Source organism: Erinaceus europaeus, chromosome 4 (assembly GCF_950295315.1).
Source record: "Erinaceus europaeus chromosome 4, mEriEur2.1, whole genome shotgun sequence".
Classification (NCBI taxonomy): Eukaryota; Metazoa; Chordata; class Mammalia; order Eulipotyphla; family Erinaceidae; genus Erinaceus; species Erinaceus europaeus.
Window position 1 is genome coordinate 104,625,440 of NC_080165.1, and position 16,788 is coordinate 104,642,227.

The window sequence follows — 16,788 nt, forward strand, 5'->3', positions numbered from 1 at the left end:
TGCAGAAGGTGAAAGGCAGAGAGGGAGAGAGAAAGAGAAACACCACAGTGCTGCCCTACTGCTCGTGAAGCTCCTACTTTATGTGGTACTCTCTCTTTTTTTTTTTCTTCCCTCCAGGGTTATTGCTAGGCTCGGTGCCTGCACCATGAATCCACCGCTCCTGGAGGCCATTTCCCCCCCCTTTTGTTGCCCTTGTTGTTGTAGCCTCATTGTGGTTATTATTATTACTGTTGTTGATGTTCATTCTTGGATAGGACAGAGAGAAATGGAGAGAGGAGGGGAAGACAGAGAGGGGGAGAGAAAGACAGACACCTGCAGACCTGCTTCACCGCCTGTAAAGTGACTCCCCTGCAGGTGGGGAGCCAGGGGCTCGAACCGGGATCCTTACGCCGGTCCTTGCGCTTTGTGCCAAGTGCGCTTAACCCACTGTGCCACCGCCCGACCCCCTATGTGGTACTCTTGTGGTGGCTGGGGCCTTGAACCCAGGTCCTCAAGCATGGTAAAGTGTACAGTCTAGCAGTGAGCCACCTCCCAGCCCCATCTACTGTTTCAAAAATGACAAGGTGTTGAGAAGGAGTGGACATGGCGATATCCATGAGCTGTATAAAACCTAAAAAGTGGGGATGGGGAGACAGCATAGTGGTTTGCAAAAAGACCTTTGCTCCTGTGCCTCCAAGATCCTAGTTCAGTTCCCAGTACCACCTGAATCAACCAGAGCCGAGTAGTGCTCTGGTGAAAAAAAAAAAAAAAAAACAACGAACGAAAGAAATGAAAACAGAAACCAGCATAGTGTGGGGCAAGTCTCTTGGTTAGTGGGGGAGTCACCTCAAGGCTGCTGCTGAAATGGCGAGTGGGGCTAGCCTCATAGGCCTGGAGGAGCCAGCTGCCAGCTAAGGGCACTCTGGCTGCCATGGTAGCCACTCCTGATCAGGGTGAGGCTGAGGTTCAGCAAGTAGTGCTCCTTCCTTGAGCCCCAGGTGTAGTCTCTCAAGGGTGCTGGGCCATACACAGAGTCTGGGGAAGAGAAAGAGCTGGATACTCAGCCCATGAAGTGATGGGCCTTGCCAGGAAGTAAGTAGAGGGTCTGCTCAGCTATCTTCACAGAAAGCTCCTCAGGTCTGCATTCTGGGCTGGTTGCCATCTTGCCCTGCTGCTCCATGAAGCTCCGTCTGTTGAGACGGTGGGGGTACTCAGGCCCTGCTTCAGTCTGGAGCCTCACCCAGTGAGGTGGGCTCTAGGATGTTGCCACTGGCTGGCTGGTAGAGGGTTTGGTGAAGCAGAGCACGGACAGCTGGGAGGTCATCAGGGTCTGAGGATGAGAGAAGGGCAGATAAGAGTGGGAGGGGGCCCCTGCCCCAGCCTCCAAGCCCTGAGCCAGGCTCTGGCTTACCCACACCCAGCGCCTGCAGCAGCTGCTGATACTCAGGCTCAGCCTCCAGCATTTGGAGCAGGTTGGTGGAGTCCATGCGCTCTAGCCGCACCTCCCAGTACACATAGATCTTCTGGTTGAAAGTGACATACACCAGGCAGGGGCTGTTGTGGCCCTCCTTGCAGGCATATAGGCCTGGGGGTGGGGGGGACAGAGGCGTCAGTCAGGAAAGCAGGCCCCCATAGACGTCAGAAGGAAGCAAAAGATCTGGTCCATTCCACAATAACAAAGAATAATAAAGAGGCAGGGAAGATAGCATAATGGTTCTGAAAAGAGACTCATGCCTGAGGCTCCAAAGTCCCAGGTTCAGTTCCCTGCACCACTATAAGCCAGAGCTGAGCAGTGCTATGGTAGATAAATTAATTAAAAAACAAAGATTAGTAAAGATGTCAGCTGGGCACTGGAGGACCTGGCTGAGTGCTTGTGTTACCATGTAGAAGGACCCAGGTTCGAGCTCCTGGTCTCATTTTCTGGGGGAAGTTGCAAAATCCTAGGTTCAAATTCAGCACCATCATAAGCCAGAGTAGTGCTCTGGTAAAAAAAAATGAAAACAAAACACACTAAGAAATCTGGGGCTGGGGTCATGCGGTGGCACACCTGGTTGAGCACATATACTGCAGTGCGTGAGGACCCAGGTCCAAGCTGCCAGTCCCCACCTGCAGGGGTGAAGCTTCACGAATGGTGAAGCAGGGCTGTAGGTGTCTGTTTCTCTCCTTTTCTATCTCACCTACTCCTCTCAATTTCACTTTGTCCAATGAATTAAAAATAAATAAATAAATAAATAAATAAATAAATCTGGGGCCAGGTTGAGTGCACACATTATAGTGCTCAAGGACCCAGGCTCAAGCTCCCACTCCCATGGGCAAGGAGGGAGTTTCACGAGTGGTGTCTGTCTCTCTCTCCCTATCTCCTCTCCTGTCTCCATTTCTCTCTCTTTCTATTCAATAAGTAGTCATTAAACAAATCTTACATTAAAAAATGCCATAAAGACCACAACTGTGGAACTGCCCATGATCCTCTAAGGAAACAGCTAGAGAAAGTCTGCTAATAACAGAGTTGAAGCTGGGACCCTGCTTCAGGGGAAGGGGGTGGGCAGAAAGGTCGGTGCCCCCACCTGCACAGAAGGCGCGGATATTCTCATCCACCTGGAAGCGGACCACAGTGCGATTGTGATCGATGATGTATGTCTGTCCATCCCAGGCACAGGCGACCACTTCCTCATGTCCATTGCCCTGAAAAAGGCCAGAGACAGGAAGCAGAGGTGACTAGGAGCTGGGTTGGAACACAATTCATGGGCTGGGGAGAGCTCACAACAGTTCATGTACCAGACCCAGAGGTCCCAGATTCAATCCTGGAGCTGCATCATGCCAGAGTTGAGTAGTGTGCCACCCTACCTGACACTCACAACAACCCTGCAAGTTTGCAGCCTTGTTCTCAACGGTCTGCTGAGCAAACTACAGCTTCCAGAACTAGGCACCTGGCCAGGACCACTCGGCTGGAAGCAGAACCAGGTCTCACGGCTCCTCTAGATCTGCCAAGTGTGCAGGACACAGCCCCCAGCGTGACCCCAGCTGCCAATGTTAGGGCCCACATTGGTGAGGGCTGGCTCAGGGACACAGAAGAGACAGTGTGACACACAGCTTGGAGCTGGGGTCAACTACTCACCTGTAGAACCTACAAGTCAGGACCCTGGAAGGGGTACAGTGGATAGAGCACTGGACTCTAACATATAAGGTCCTGAGTTTTATCCCTGGCATCACACTTGCCAGAGTGATACTCTGGTTCTCTTTTTCTCCTCCTCTCTCATTAGTAAAGATACTGAATATATATTTAATAATAAGTAAATAAATAACCTGGAGCTACCTGCTTTTTAAAACAATTTTTTAATTATCTTTATTTATTGGATAGAGACAGAAATCAAGAGGGAATGGATGGATAGAGAGGGTGAGAGACAGAGAGACACCTGCAGCACTGCTTCACCACTTATGAAGCTTCCCCCCTGCAGGTTGGGACTTGGGGCTCGAACCCAGGTCCTTGTGTACTATAACATGTGTGCTCAACCAGGTGAACCAACCCGGCCCTGAAGCCACCTGCTTCTACTGACAGGTACTGACGCCAAAAGTCTTTCCAGCTGGAGAGCAGAGAACAGTGCTCAGTAAGGGAAACAGACTTCAGCTGGTGCTACGTGTGTCTAAAAAGAGACTTCATGGGGCCAGGCGGTGGTGCACCTGGTTGAGCGCACATGTTACAATGTACAAGGACCCAGGTTTGAGACCCCGGTCCCCACCTGCAAGGGGAAAGCTTTGCAAGTGATAAAGCAGGGCTATAGGTGTCTCTCTGTCTCACTCCCTCTCTATCACTTCCTTCTCATTCAACTTCTGGCTGTCTATCCAATAAAAAGATGCTCTGAGGTCCCAGGATCAATCCCCAACACGATCATAGCCAGAGATGAGCAGTGCTCTGGGAAAAATAAAAGTAAAAATGAAAATGAAATAAAATAAAATAGAGACTTTAGGCAAAGGGAGAGCAGCCTGGTAGGTGGTGCAGTGCAGAGAGCTTTGGACTCTCAAGCTTGAAGTTCTGGGTTCAATCCCTGGCAGTCCATGTAACAGAGTGAGGCTCTGCTTCTTTTTCCGTTTCTCATTAAAGGAGAAGAGGAGGAAAAAGAAGAGGTAGAGAGCAGTGAGAAGGCTATACTCACTCTTCTCATAAGAATGCAGGTCTCCCTCCCCACCCCATCCCTGTTGCCATCCCCACATACTGTGACGTCCAGCTTCTCCAGCGCAAACAGCTGGTGATCCACCTGCACTGACCACAGGAGCCGGTCAGCATCCTCCATCAGCTTCAGTGTCCCTGCAGGAGAGGGGCTGTGGGTGAGGGCGGGACCCCGAAGATGGCAGGGGCACCCGGCCTGCAGCTAAGTGGCCAACTTACCATCCAGGGTGCAGAGGGCGAAGAGACTGGGGCCACTGCTCTCAGAGGCCTGGCCTGTGGGGATAGCAGGGCAGGAGGGCTGTAAGTGGTGGAGATGGGATGCCAGAGGGGGAAAGGCAGGTGGGGGCACCTCTCCCCTCCCAGAGCCACATGTGCCCACCTCGTTTGATGTTGCCAACTAGGTGGGTGGAGACGTTCTTGTTGTGGATGCGGCCTGAGGTCTGGTGCAGGACCACATCGCGCACAGTGGGGGTCTCCCTGCAGGCGAGGGGAGGTGGGTCAGTGAGCGCCAGGTCCTGAGCCACTACCTGAGCTGTGTGGAGACCTGTCGTTGCCCATCTGGCCCGCATGGCAGGTAGAAGAGAAAGGGACAGAAGGGCTGGGGGGACAGCATGATGGTCATGCGAAAAGCCTAGGTGGTCACTGGGTAGTGTGCATGCATTAACTCCATGTGGGGACTCAGGCTCAAGTCCCAGGTCACCATGTGGAGGCACCCAAAGGGCAGGAGCTTCAGAAGTGGTGGACTGGTGCTGGGATTTCTCTCTCCTTTTTAAATTTATTATTTTTATTTATTGGATAGAGACAGCCAGATAGCAAAAGATAAGGGAATGATAGGGAGGGAGGGAGAGAGAGAGAGAGAGAGAGAGACAGACAGACAGACAGACACACCTGTGGCCCTGCTTCACCAGTCATGAAGCTTTTCCCCTACAGATGGGAACTGGGGGCTCAAACCCAGGTCCTTGTGCATTGTAACATGTGCACTCAACCGGGTGTGCCACCACCCGGCCCCAGTGCTGAATTTCTGTGTTTCTCTAGCTCACCATCTAAAAATAAACCTTGGCACCCCTTCCAGGTGCCACAGGTCCAAGCCCAGGTCTCCCTGTGTCCCACAAGGGGTGAATGTGGTTGTGTCACATGGCTGTCACTGCACACACATGGCTGCCTGTACCTCTGGCTCGTGTCTCTTACCTGCTGCCCTCTGCAGTGCCCTTAGGGATGGGGGGGTGCCCAGCATCCTGGGTCCAGGTGCAGCGCAGGATGGCATAGGCGCAGCCTGGCTGGGAGACCATAAGCTCAGGTGTGCCCAGGGGCCCGGGGGCCACCGAGAGACTGTCCACCTGTGTTGGGGAGCAGGGCTTAGGCTGAGAGGGTGTGAAAAGGGGAGGCAGCAGAGGACAGAAGGGAGAGGGAGGCTGGGGCATCAAGGAATGCCTTCTAGGGCTTGGGTAATGCCCCCCTTCCAGAGACCACCAGGCAACATGCCTGTAACACACTTGCCTAATGGCCTCCAGGACACTGGGTCCCTTTGAGCGCTCACCTGACCTTCCAGCGTCCATTTCTTGAGGGATAGCAGCTGCCCTGTGGGGGGCTCTGTGCCCTCGCCCAGGTCAGCCCAGCGGAAGGCGCGCACCACGCGGTCAGTGTAGCCTACCAGGAGCTCGCAACGCCCATCCCCATCTGAGAGAAGAAGGCTGACAGCTGGGGGGCCATATCTAGCCCTGGCATGGAGCATGCAAGGCCCCCGGCTCCCCACTGTGCACGCACACCACACATGAGCAGCCGGGGACCAAGCTCAGGATCTCAAGCTTGGAGCGAGGCCACTGTGCCCTGCCTGGCTAGAGCAGGAGCTCCAAACCTGACACTTGGTACAGAATGCACAAATGGGCAGCCTGGGAAGCAGAAGCAGAGGACAGAGCACTGGAATCTCCTGCACGGGGTCCTGAGTTTGATTCCAACACTGAACATGCCAGAGTGGTGCTCTGATTCTCTCTCATTAATAAACAAGCATATAAATAAATGTAAACGGGCTGGGTGGTGGTGCACCTGGTTGAGTCTACATGCTACAGTACACAAGGATGTGGGTTCAATCCTTTGGCCCCCCACCTGCAGAAGGGAAGCTTTATAAGTAGTGAAGCAGTGCTGCAGATGTCTATCACCTCGTCCACTCTCGATTTTTATCTCTATTGAAATAAATAAATCTAAACACCTGGGGTCAGGGAGAGAGCTTAATGATTATGCAAGGAGACTCTCATGCCCAAGACTCTGAGATCCCAGATTCATTTCCCACACCATTATATGCCAGAGCTGAGCAGTGCTCTGGTCTTTCTCTGTGTATCTCTCTCATTAAAAGAAAATAAATTGAAATTTTTTTTAAATACTTAAAAGAAATCTAAATGCACACAACCACACAGCCAGTGCCCTACCCCCTACTCCCTGCAGCCACCATCCAGGCTACCCACCGATGTCGCTGATGAGCATGGCCTTGGTGTTGGCAGGGATATGCTGCCTGAAGATGGGCCGCTGCTCCTCCACTGGCGGTTCAAGGTGGCCAGATGCATCTGGGGCCTTGGCAGGCGTCAGGTCACACAGGTGAAACCAGCCTTCTGCGCTCACTGCCACCACCAGGTTCTGGGGGAGGGGTGTGGAGAGTGGGCTGGGGGGAGGAGTCTGACTGTTGGCACCCACGTCGGGGCAAAGCAAGGCTCTCGCACATGCAAGGCAGGGCTGGGCTGCTGCACCTCTGCTGGAGGTGGGAGACAGGGGTCTTTAACTCTCAACTGCCCTCTCCTGCCCACAGATGGGATGAGGTGAGATTCTAGAGCTCTGCAGCCCGGGATGCACTAAGTGGCTGGAATTCAGGACTTATAAGCATGAGGTTGTGGTCTGGGAAGTGACACAGTGGATAAGGCATTGGACTCTCAAGCCTGAGATCCTGAGTCCAATCCCCGGCAGCACATACCAGAGTGATGTCTGGTTCTTTCTCTCGCCTATCATTTCTCATGAATAAATAAAATCTTTAAATATAAGCATGAAGCTCTGGGTTTGATCCCCAGACTGTCTGTCTCTCTCATTAATAAAGAAAGAAATCTTGGGTGGGGGAGACAGCATAACGGTCATGCAGAAAAGACTTTCACACCTGAGGCTCTAAGGTCCCAGGTTCAATCCTCAGCACTACCATAAGCCAGATCTGAGAAGTCCTCTGGTAAATAAATAAATACAGATTAAGAAATAAATAAATCGGAGCTGGGTGGTGGCACACCTGGTTGAGCGCATGTGTTACAGTGTGCAAGGACCCGGGTTCAAGCCCCTGGTCCCCAATTGCAGGGGAAAAGCTTCACAAGTGGTGAAGCAGTGCTGCAGGTGTCTCTCTGCCTCTTTCTATCTCCCCTTCCTCTCAATTTCTGGCTGTCTCTATCAAATAAATAAAGATTTAAAAAAATAATGAAAAACAGAAATAAATTAATAAAGTTTTTTGGGGGCAGGGCAGTGGCTCATCTAGGTTCATACCCCTGGTCCCCTTCTGCAGGAAGGAAACTTCACAAATACTGGTACAGGGATGCAGGTGTCTCTCTGTCTCTCTCCCTCTCCCTTCTTGATTTCTGCCTCTGTCCAAAATGAATAAATAAAACCTATTTAAAAAGAAAAGAAATTGTCTAAGTAAAAAGGCCTTTGAGCTGTGCCATAGTCCCCAGGTCCTCAAGCATTCTTACCTTCCCTTTGTTGCATATATCTCCAACCCCAACGCAAGTCAGCTGAAAAAGAGGGGGGGGGGGGGGGGTCAGGGAGATACAGTAAGGGACACCAGTACTCCCTGATTTCTGTGACACAGAAGGAGTGGGCTTTCATTTAACTGTCATTCCCTACAGAGCCCCACGCTGGGATCTGCAGCAATGGAGCAGCTGTGCTGAATACTGTGTGGTATCAGCATCTGAACCAGCTGAGGCAAGCTAGGCTTAAAACTGAATAAATGAGGGGCTGGAGAAATATCTCTCTTGGACAGTGCACTGCCTTGCCATGTGAGCCACCCAAACTCCAGCCTGGTCCCCATGGCATTGAGGGAAACTTTGATGTGTGACCTCTTTTACCTGCTCTCTCTCTCAGCCTTACTGACTCTATCAAAACAAAACACACACAGAAAGAAAACCAAATCAAGCCAAACCAAAAACACCCTTCCTTAAGCAGTAAGGAAGAAAAAAATACATGAATAACATCAAACAAACAAACAAAACAGAACCTACACCTAATTCAGCCAGACCATAAGATATTGGGCTGTTGGAAAAGTCATGATGGGGGTCCAGGTAGTAGCACAGTGGGTTAAGTGCACACGGCGTGAAGTGCAAGGACCTGTATAAGGATCCTGGTTCGAGCTCCCGGCTCCCCACCTGCAGGGGGGGCTTGCTTCACGAGTGGTGAAGCAGGCCTGCAGGTGTCTATCGTCCTCTTCTATTTTTCTCTGTCCTATCCAACAACAATGACAACAACAATAATAACGATAGAAAAGTCATAGTACATTTTTGCATAGAAAAAACAAAGGGGCTGGGCTACTGGTAGCACAGCAGGTTAAGTGCACATGGCACAAAGTGCAAGGACTGGCGTAAGGATCCCAGTTCCAGCCCCCCGTTTCCCACCTGCAGGGGGGTCGCTTCACAGGTGGTGAAGCAGGTCTGCAGGTGTCTTTCTCTCACCTTCTGTCTTCCCCCTCGATTTCTCTCTGTCCTATCCAACAACAACATCAATAACAATAATAATAACCACCACAACAATGATAAACAACAAGGGCAACAAAAGGAAAAAAATAGCCTCCAGGAGCAGTGGATTCAAAGTGCGGGCACTGAGCCCAGCAATAACTCTGGAGGCAAAAAGAAAAAAACAAAACAGAAAACGGGGGAGGGAGGGGTGTTGGCGGTAGAAAGCACAATGGTTATGCACATAGACTCTCATGCCTGAGGCTCCAAACTCCCATCATAAGCCAGAGCTGAGCCGCGTTCTGGTGAAAGAAAGAAAGGAAAACAAACAAACAAACAACAGAGAAATACAATCCGACATTTCTGGGGTCAGATCGCTGACCCTCTTTCCACTGTACCTTGTGAATCAGATCACCCACTTGGTCTCCATCAAGCACTGAGGGAGTCACTGCACACGTGAAAAGGGAAACAGCCACACTGGGTGTGAGTGTGAGTGTAACAGACAAAAGAGCATCATGGGGCCTCCTTCCTGAACCATGAACTGGCAGGTGAGCTGGGACACTTCAGTCAGTCTTGACAGGCCCCTACCCTCAGGGCCCAGGAAGGTGCCTACTGACCATCCCCTGGCAGGAGCAGGTGACCCATGGCCGGCTGTCATCATTCTTGTACACGAAGAGCTTTCCACTAGTGTCGCCCACCACGAGCTCATTTAACTTAAAGGAGAGAGGAGAGAGTGTTAGTATGGGCTGAGCAAACACAAGCCTCAACCCTCTTCAGTTTTGTTAACAATCTTTTTTTTTTTTTTTTTTTTGGTGGGGGGGGAAGTGGTACACCAATTATGGTATGGTAATAAGCACACATATTACCATACACTAGAACCCAGGTTCAAATCCCCCAGTCTCCATCTGCAGGGGGTTGCTTCACAAGTGGTGAAGCAGGACTATAGATGTCTCTTTGTCTCTCTCCCCCTCTATCTTCCCCTCCCTTCTCAATTTCTCTCTGTCCTATCCAATAAAATAGAAAAAAGAAAAAGGAAAAATGGCTGCCAGGAGCAGTGGATTTGTAGTGCTGGTATCAAGCCCCAGTAATAACCCTGGTGACAATTTAAAAAAAAAGCCTTGGGGGTCAGGCAGAGGTACACCCAGTTAAGTGCACATAGTAATATGCACAAGGACCTGCACAAGAAATCTGCAGTGGGGAAGGTTCACGAGCAGTGAAGAAGGTCTGCAGGTGTCTCTCTCCTCCTCTCTTAATTTCTCTCTGTTCTATCCAACAAAAAAGAGGGAGGGGAAGGAAAAACAATGCCAGCAGGAGCAGTAGACTTGCAGTGCAGGCACTGAGCCCCAATGATAACCCTGAAGGCAAAAAATCACTTGGGTGCCAGGCAGTGGTGTACCTGGTGGGAGTGCACGTTACCAAGCACAAGGACCCTAATTCAAGCCCCCAGTTCCCACCTGCAGGGGGAAACTTTAGGAGTGGTGAAGCAGTGTTGCAGGTGTTTCTTTTTTTCTCTCCTCATTTCTGTCTCCCCCTTACTTTCAATCTCTCTGTTTCTATCCAATAAATTAATAAATACTTCAAAAAACCTTCTGAAAGCAGGAAATCAGAATAGTTCACTTGGATAGTACCTGCTCTGCCATGTATGTGCAACTCAGGTTTGAGCCTCATCTCCACCAAACTGAAAGAAGTTTTGGTTCTGTGGTCTTTTTCACTCTGCCTGTCTGTCTCTCTGAGTAAAATCTTTTGAAATCTTTGTTTTCCAGAGCAGCTTAGTTTCCATACAGTGTGTGTGTGTGTGTGTGTGTGTGTGTGTGTTGGGTGTTAGAGGGCTAGGGCATAAAGTCTACAATCTACCCCCTGAAGTCTGATGCTGAAGCAACTCACTGTCCTGCCTGGATGTTAGCTCTCCTGCTCATTTTTCCATCACCAATGGACATGTGCTGAGAATAATTGTATGTATTTAACTTTTGGATGATCACTTCAGACCTTGTGCTTAAATACAAGCCAATGAAAAGAAAATGTCTGCTCTGGGGTCTGCCCCCACCAGTGGCCTTCCTCATAGTGTGTATGGGGGCCAGTGGGGGCAGCACTCTTGCTTCAGCCTATGGCCCGCTCTGCTGGCCAGGCTCCCTTCTGCAGGCTGTCAGTCTCGGTTCCCATTTCTTAGTGGCTCCCCCAAGCTGGCTCTCTTTCCAAGCGACCATTGATGTCCTTGCTCATGATAACATGTATACTTAACCAGATGTGCCACTGCCCTCCCCAAACAGCTTTATGACTTTTGGGTGAGGATATCCAACACTCACTCTAATTCTTATTGATTGCCACCAGAGTAATCAATGGGGTTTGGTGCCTACACAATGAGTCCACTGTTTTTAGTGGGTGTTTCTTTCTTTTTAAAAAATATTTATTTTTTTGTTGCTTTTTAATTGTTGTAGTTATTATTATTAATGTCATTGTTGTTAGGACAGAGAGAAATGGAGAGAGATGGGGAAGCCAGAGAGGGGAATAGAAAGATAGACACCTGCAGACCTGCTTCACCGCTTGTGAAGCGACTCCCCTGCAGGTGGGGAGCCAGGGGGTTGAACTGGGATCCTTACGCTGGTCCTTGCGCTTTGTGTCACATGTAGCTGTGCTACCGCCCGGCTCCCTCTTTCTTTTTTCTTTTGTTATCAGACCTCTACTCAGCTCGGGCTTAAGGTGGTGCTTGGGACTGAACTTGGGACTTCAGAGCCTCAGGCATGAGGATCTCTTGCATAACCATTATGCTATCTCCCCTGCCCACACATTTTCCTTTTTCTATATTTTCTTTCTTTCTTTTTGCCTCCAGGGTTATTGCTGTAGCTTGGTGTCTGCACTATGAATCCACTGCTCCTGGAGGCCAATTTTTTCCATTTTGCTGCCCTTTCACTGTTACCGATGTTGTTGTTGGGTAAGACAGAGAGAAATGGAGAGAGGAAGGGAAGACAGAGAGGAGGAGAGAAAGATAAGACACCTGTAGACCTGCTTCACTACGTGTGAATTGACCCTCCTGCTGGTGGGGAGCCAGGGCCTAGAAACGGGATCCTTATGCTAGTCCTTACGCTTTGCACCATGTGTGCTTAACCTGCTGTGTTACTGCCCAGCCCCCCTATTTCTTTTCCTATATTTTTTTGACAGACAGAAATGAGGTTGGGGGAGAGAGAGAGACACCTGCAGCTCTGCTCCACTGCTTGTGAAGCTTCCCCACTGCAGGTAGAATCCAGGGGTTCAAACCTAGTCCTTGCACATGGTGATGTGTGCACTCAACCAGGTAATGTCTATGCTCACTACCCACCCCTTCTCCAACCCTTAAAAGAGTAAAATAAGAGTGTAGTCTGGGAGGTGGTGGAGTGCTAAAGCTTTGGACTCTCAAGCATAAGGTCCTGGGTTCGATCCCCGGCAGCACATGTACCAGAGTGATGTCTGGTTCTTTCTCCTCCTATCTTTCTCATTAATAAATAAGTCACTTTGTCAATTTACTATTTATAAATGCCTCCCTTGCTTTCCTCATAAGAATGTACTGCTAGAGACATGGAATACCTTGAATGCCTAGAATAGACAACACAAATGCAGGTAGATTTCTCCCACACAGAGGGAGAAAGGACAGCTAAGGAAAGTCTCATAAAATCCCCTCCTGACAGCTCAGGGGAGGGAGGGCAGAGCACAGGGCGGGGGTGGGGTGGGTAGAGGACAGAAGGGGTAACAAGCTGTCCTGGGCTCAAAATAGGAAAACCACTGCAGGGAGACAGTACCATGGTGATGCAAAACACAGGCTTCCCTGAGACCCTAGATTCTGAAGCCCCAGGTTCAGTCCCTGGCACAGCTTTAATTACACACAAGAGAACAGCATGATGGTTCTGCAAAAAGACTCCTGCCTGAGACTCCGAGGTTCCAGGTTTAATCCCCTGCACTACCATCAGCCAGAGTTGAGCAGTGAGCAGTGGTCTTTCTCTCAAAGTAAAAAAAAAAGGTGGGGGGGTTTGATTGTGCACCTGGTTGTTAGGATGCCCAAGGATTCAGGTCTAAATTCTCTGTTGCACCCCCAGAGGGAAAGCTTTGCAAGTGGTGAAGCAGTGTTGCAGGTGTCTCTCTGCTTCTCTCCCTATCACTCAATTCTCTCTCGATTTCTGGCTGTTTCTATCCAATAAATAAAGATAAAAACATTCAACAATAACAAAATTTAAGTGGTAGTCCGGGAGGTGGCACAGTGGATAAAGCACTGGAGTCTCAAGCATGAGGTAATGAGTTCAATCCCTGGCAGCACGTGCACCAGAGTGATGTCTGGTTCTTTCTCTCCTCCTTTTTTCATTAATAAATAAAATTAATAAATAAAAAAATAAATAAAATTTAAAAAGTGACATTAAATAAAGAATACACACACATAGGAAATGGAGATGATGAATGAAAAGATAAGTCTGGAGAAAAGGTACGCTTCGTACCAGCTCCTTGAGGACTGCACTCCAGAATCATTTAAATGCTTTATCTTTTTTTTGAAGAACCACTGTGCTCTCTAGCCCTACTGTCTCTTTAAAAAAAAAAAACTGTGCAACGTTCGACTTTAGCTACTGGTGGTGGCAGGGATCGAACCTGCGACCTTTGGTACTCTAGTCCAGGGCAGACCTGGACGCTGCGCCGCCCCCTTTAGAGCTCCCCTAGCGCGAAGCCCAAGGAACTGCAGTCTCTGCAGAAGCCGCGCTCCACGCGATCAGCAGAGTTGTCCTGCGCATGCGTCCCACTCACGCTGAGGGCCAGACTACGCATGTTTCTCGCTCCCGCCGTAGGCCGCCCACCCAGACTGCTCGCTTCTCATCCACACAGCCCACTCGAGTGTGCATGCGCCACGCTAGCCTCGCCCTGCACAGAGCGGGGCCGGTCTGGCGCACTGCGCATGCACTAACCTTATCGTTATCCACATCCCCGAGGCAGATGGCGTGCGGGAAGAGGCTGCCGCTGAAATCCAGGGCCACGCGCTGCACGTAGCTCACTGACCTCATTGCGTCCGCAGGGGCCGAGGCAGCCGAAATCCCGCACAAAGCTCTCCCAGTTCCTCCGGGCGACCGCCAAAGCGGAAGGCCGCCCGAAGAGGGACCGGACGTCGCCGCCGGGCCGCCAATCCCCAGCCTCTTTGCCTAGCGGAAGGGGCGGGCCTTCCGCCGTGAGTGACAGACCGCTGAGCCACTGCTGCTGGGGTGGCCGGCTCGCGCCCTGCGGAGCTCGGCTGTTGACACAGCAACGAGGCCGCGCGTGGCGGGACCTGCTCCGCTAAGCCGGCGGGGTGTGGGGCCCCCAGTGGGGGCGGAGACACCTGCCCCTGCAGTTGCGGTGCTCCTCGCGTGGTGCTTTTGTGAAACAATTGCTTCCATCATCCATATTTGTGTAACTATATACTGGCCTTTCTCATGTATCCATTTAAAATTATTTTTATTAGATAATATTGACTTACAAAATTGTAAGAAATTAATTTAAAAATATTTATTTTGGAAAGAGACAAATTAAGAGGGGAGGGAGAGATAGGTAGAGAAGAGAGAAAGACACTTGCACACCTGCTTCACAGCTTGCCAGGCTTCCCCCTGCAGGTGGGGAGCGGGCTCGACCCCAGGCCTTGAGCCTGGTAAAGTGTGTGCTCAACCAAGGGCGCCATCACCTGGCCTGACAGGTGGTGCAGCGGGTAAGATGTTAAGACTCTCAAGCATGAGGACTTGAGTTTGATCCCAAGCATCACATGTGCCAGAGTGATACTCTGGTTCTCTTTATGATAAATAAATCAGAACAAAGTCTTCAGGCTAGATTTCTGAGATTTGGGATCTGCTGTCCTGTGGACCTGCTCCCCCCACCCCCAGTGGACCTGTTCTGTGGTGAAAATTGAGTAAGTGCGTCACCTTTTGGAGAAACTTGTGCTGTTGAATTATTTTTTATTAATAACAATAATAAATCATAGAAGCAGGGAGAAAGAGAGTGAAAGAGACCAAAGAAACCACAGCACCGGACCACCTTCATTTTGGTGGGAACTGGGCCTGAACCTGCGTCATGCTTTATGGCAAAGCAACGCACTATCCAAGTGAACTATTTTACCAGCCCTCCTGTTGAATTCAATCTATACTTTCTTTGTGGTACCTCATCACTAAGAGGTTCAAAAATTACTGTCTGAGGGCTGGGCTACCAGCAGTGGGTTAAGCGCACATGAAGCTCAAGGACAGGCTTAAGAATCCTGGTTCCAGCCCTGGCTCCCCACCTGCAAGGGGGTGGGTCACTTCACAGTGGGTGAAACAGGTCTGCAGGTGTCTTTCTCTCCCCGTTTTCCCCATCTCTCGATCTCTCTCTGTCCTATCCAACAATAACAGTAATAACAAGGGCAACAAAATAAACAAAAATGGGGGGGGGGAGGCCTCTAGGAGCAGTGGATTCGTAGTGTAGGCACCAAGCCCCAGCAATAACCCTGGAGGCATAATATATATGTATATATAACTGTTCATGAAGCTCCTTTGTTTTTTAAAAAAGACATTTATTTCATATGAGAGGAAGAAAAAGTCAGAGAACTTCTTCAACATGTGGGGACCCCTGGACCTCAAAGCTGGAGCCTCAGTCAGGTACAGGAGTCCTGTGCTTTTTCTTCCAGCTGAGCAGTTTCCCCCAGCAGTTTATTTGTACAAGTCCAAAGACACCCAGTACATTTCTAGGTTCAGGTCTGTATGCCCTGGCTGGTTTTCACACTGGCTTTTACATAGTCAGTGTTGTGTATGTACCAACATAGTGACTGTATAAAAAAACTTCTCATGCCTGACACTCTGAGGTCCCAGATTCAATCCCTAGCACTGCCAACAGTCAAAGCTGAGGAGTGCTCTGGTCTGCCAGTCTCATTAAAAAAAAAAAAAAAAAAATTAAGCGCACGTGGCGCAAAGCGCAGGGACCGGTGTAAGGATCCCGGTTTGAGCCCCCGGCTCCCCACCTGCAGGGGAGTCGCTTCACGGGTGGTGAAGCAGGTCTGCAGGTGTCTATCTTTCTCTCCCCTCTCTCTCTGTCTTCCCCTCCTCTCTCCATTTCTCTCTGTCCTATCCAACAACAAAGCAACGTCAACAATGGCAATAATAACTGCAACGAAGCTACAACAACTAGGGCAACAAAAAGGGGGAAAAATGGCCTCCAGGAGCGGTGGATTCATGGTGCAGGCACTGAGCCCAGCAATAACCCTGGAGGAAAAAAAAAAAAAAAATATATATATATATTAAAGATCTTTGATAAAGAAAGGGGAGAAACCAGGCAGTGACAAGGACTTTCAGGTTCAAGCCTGCAGAGGGGAAGCTTCACTGGCAGGGATCTAGTGCTACAGGTGTTTCTTCCCCTTCTTTCTTGATTTCTGTCTCTAATACATAAATAAAAATAGAAGACATTGGAAAAAAAAATAGAGACAATGTTGTGAAAATAAGCCTGTTGCCCTTGGAGATGGTGGATGGGGCTGGTCTGTAGTTTGAGTTTGAGCAGAGTGAGAGGGTGACCTGAGGGCAGGAGCATCTTGCCTGGGCAGGGAAGCAGGGCAGCACATTCTCTCCTGGAGGTCCCAGAGGTTCTACCCGCTCAGGATGAGGTGACAAACAGGAAAGCAGGTCAGGATAACAAGCAAGAGGGATCCTGGACAAGCACTGAAAATACAAACACTAGAAGAGCCACTAGAACTTCTGCAGGCATTCCATGTGCTTGGGCAGGTCTGCCAAAAGCTGTGGGATTAAACCTGTACTTGGAGTGAGGGGACCATCTTCTTCACTCTGCTCTGCTATGTCTCTATTCTCACTCTAGCTTAGAACCTAAACTTCATATTAATTTTCTTACGTGAGACACACCAGAGGACTACTGTCATTTTTTTTTAAATGTTTATTTTGGGGTCCCGACAAGTTGCATACCTGGTTAATCGCATGTTACCATGTGCAAGGACCTGGATTTGAGCCC

At 49.9% G+C, this 16,788-nt stretch overlaps 1 protein-coding gene across 5 annotated transcripts; it reads right to left on the bottom strand.

The window, feature by feature from the left end:
• Positions 1-787: 787 nt before the first annotated feature.
• Positions 788-13,979, bottom strand: ITFG2 (integrin alpha FG-GAP repeat containing 2). Of its 5 annotated transcripts, none has more exons than XM_060190293.1 (13): positions 13,746-13,979; positions 9,447-9,542; positions 7,855-7,896; positions 7,281-7,343; positions 6,604-6,772; positions 5,682-5,821; positions 5,333-5,481; positions 4,524-4,621; positions 4,364-4,417; positions 4,191-4,282; positions 2,544-2,661; positions 1,391-1,564; positions 788-1,309 (listed from the first exon to the last, which is right to left on the bottom strand). In XM_060190293.1, exons 1-13 carry the CDS (start codon positions 13,839-13,841, stop codon positions 1,203-1,205), a joined length of 1,398 nt encoding a protein of 465 aa, XP_060046276.1. In that variant the 5' UTR covers positions 13,842-13,979; the 3' UTR covers positions 788-1,202. The 5 variants fall into 5 exon arrangements, with proteins under 5 accessions (XP_060046276.1, XP_060046277.1, XP_016045122.1 ...); XM_060190294.1 differs by lacking the exon at positions 7,281-7,343 and adding an exon at positions 7,652-7,773 and having other exon boundaries at positions 13,746-13,910; XM_016189636.2 differs by lacking the exon at positions 7,281-7,343 and having other exon boundaries at positions 13,746-13,977.
• Positions 13,980-16,788: the final 2,809 nt, after the last annotated feature.

Excerpts from the sequence above, each read along its gene's own strand:
- ITFG2 (XM_060190293.1), bottom strand. The coding sequence starts at position 13,841 with ATGAGGTCAGTGAGCTACGTGCAGCGCGTGGCCCTGGATTTCAGCGGC. Across the intron at positions 9,543-13,745 it reads GGGATGTGGATAACGATAAG|TTAAATGAGCTCGTGGTGGG; the intron begins GTTAGTGCATGC and ends CTCTCCTTTAAG. Across the intron at positions 2,662-4,190 it reads TGGAGAAGCTGGACGTCACA|GGCAATGGACATGAGGAAGT; the intron begins GTATGTGGGGAT and ends GGCCTTTTTCAG.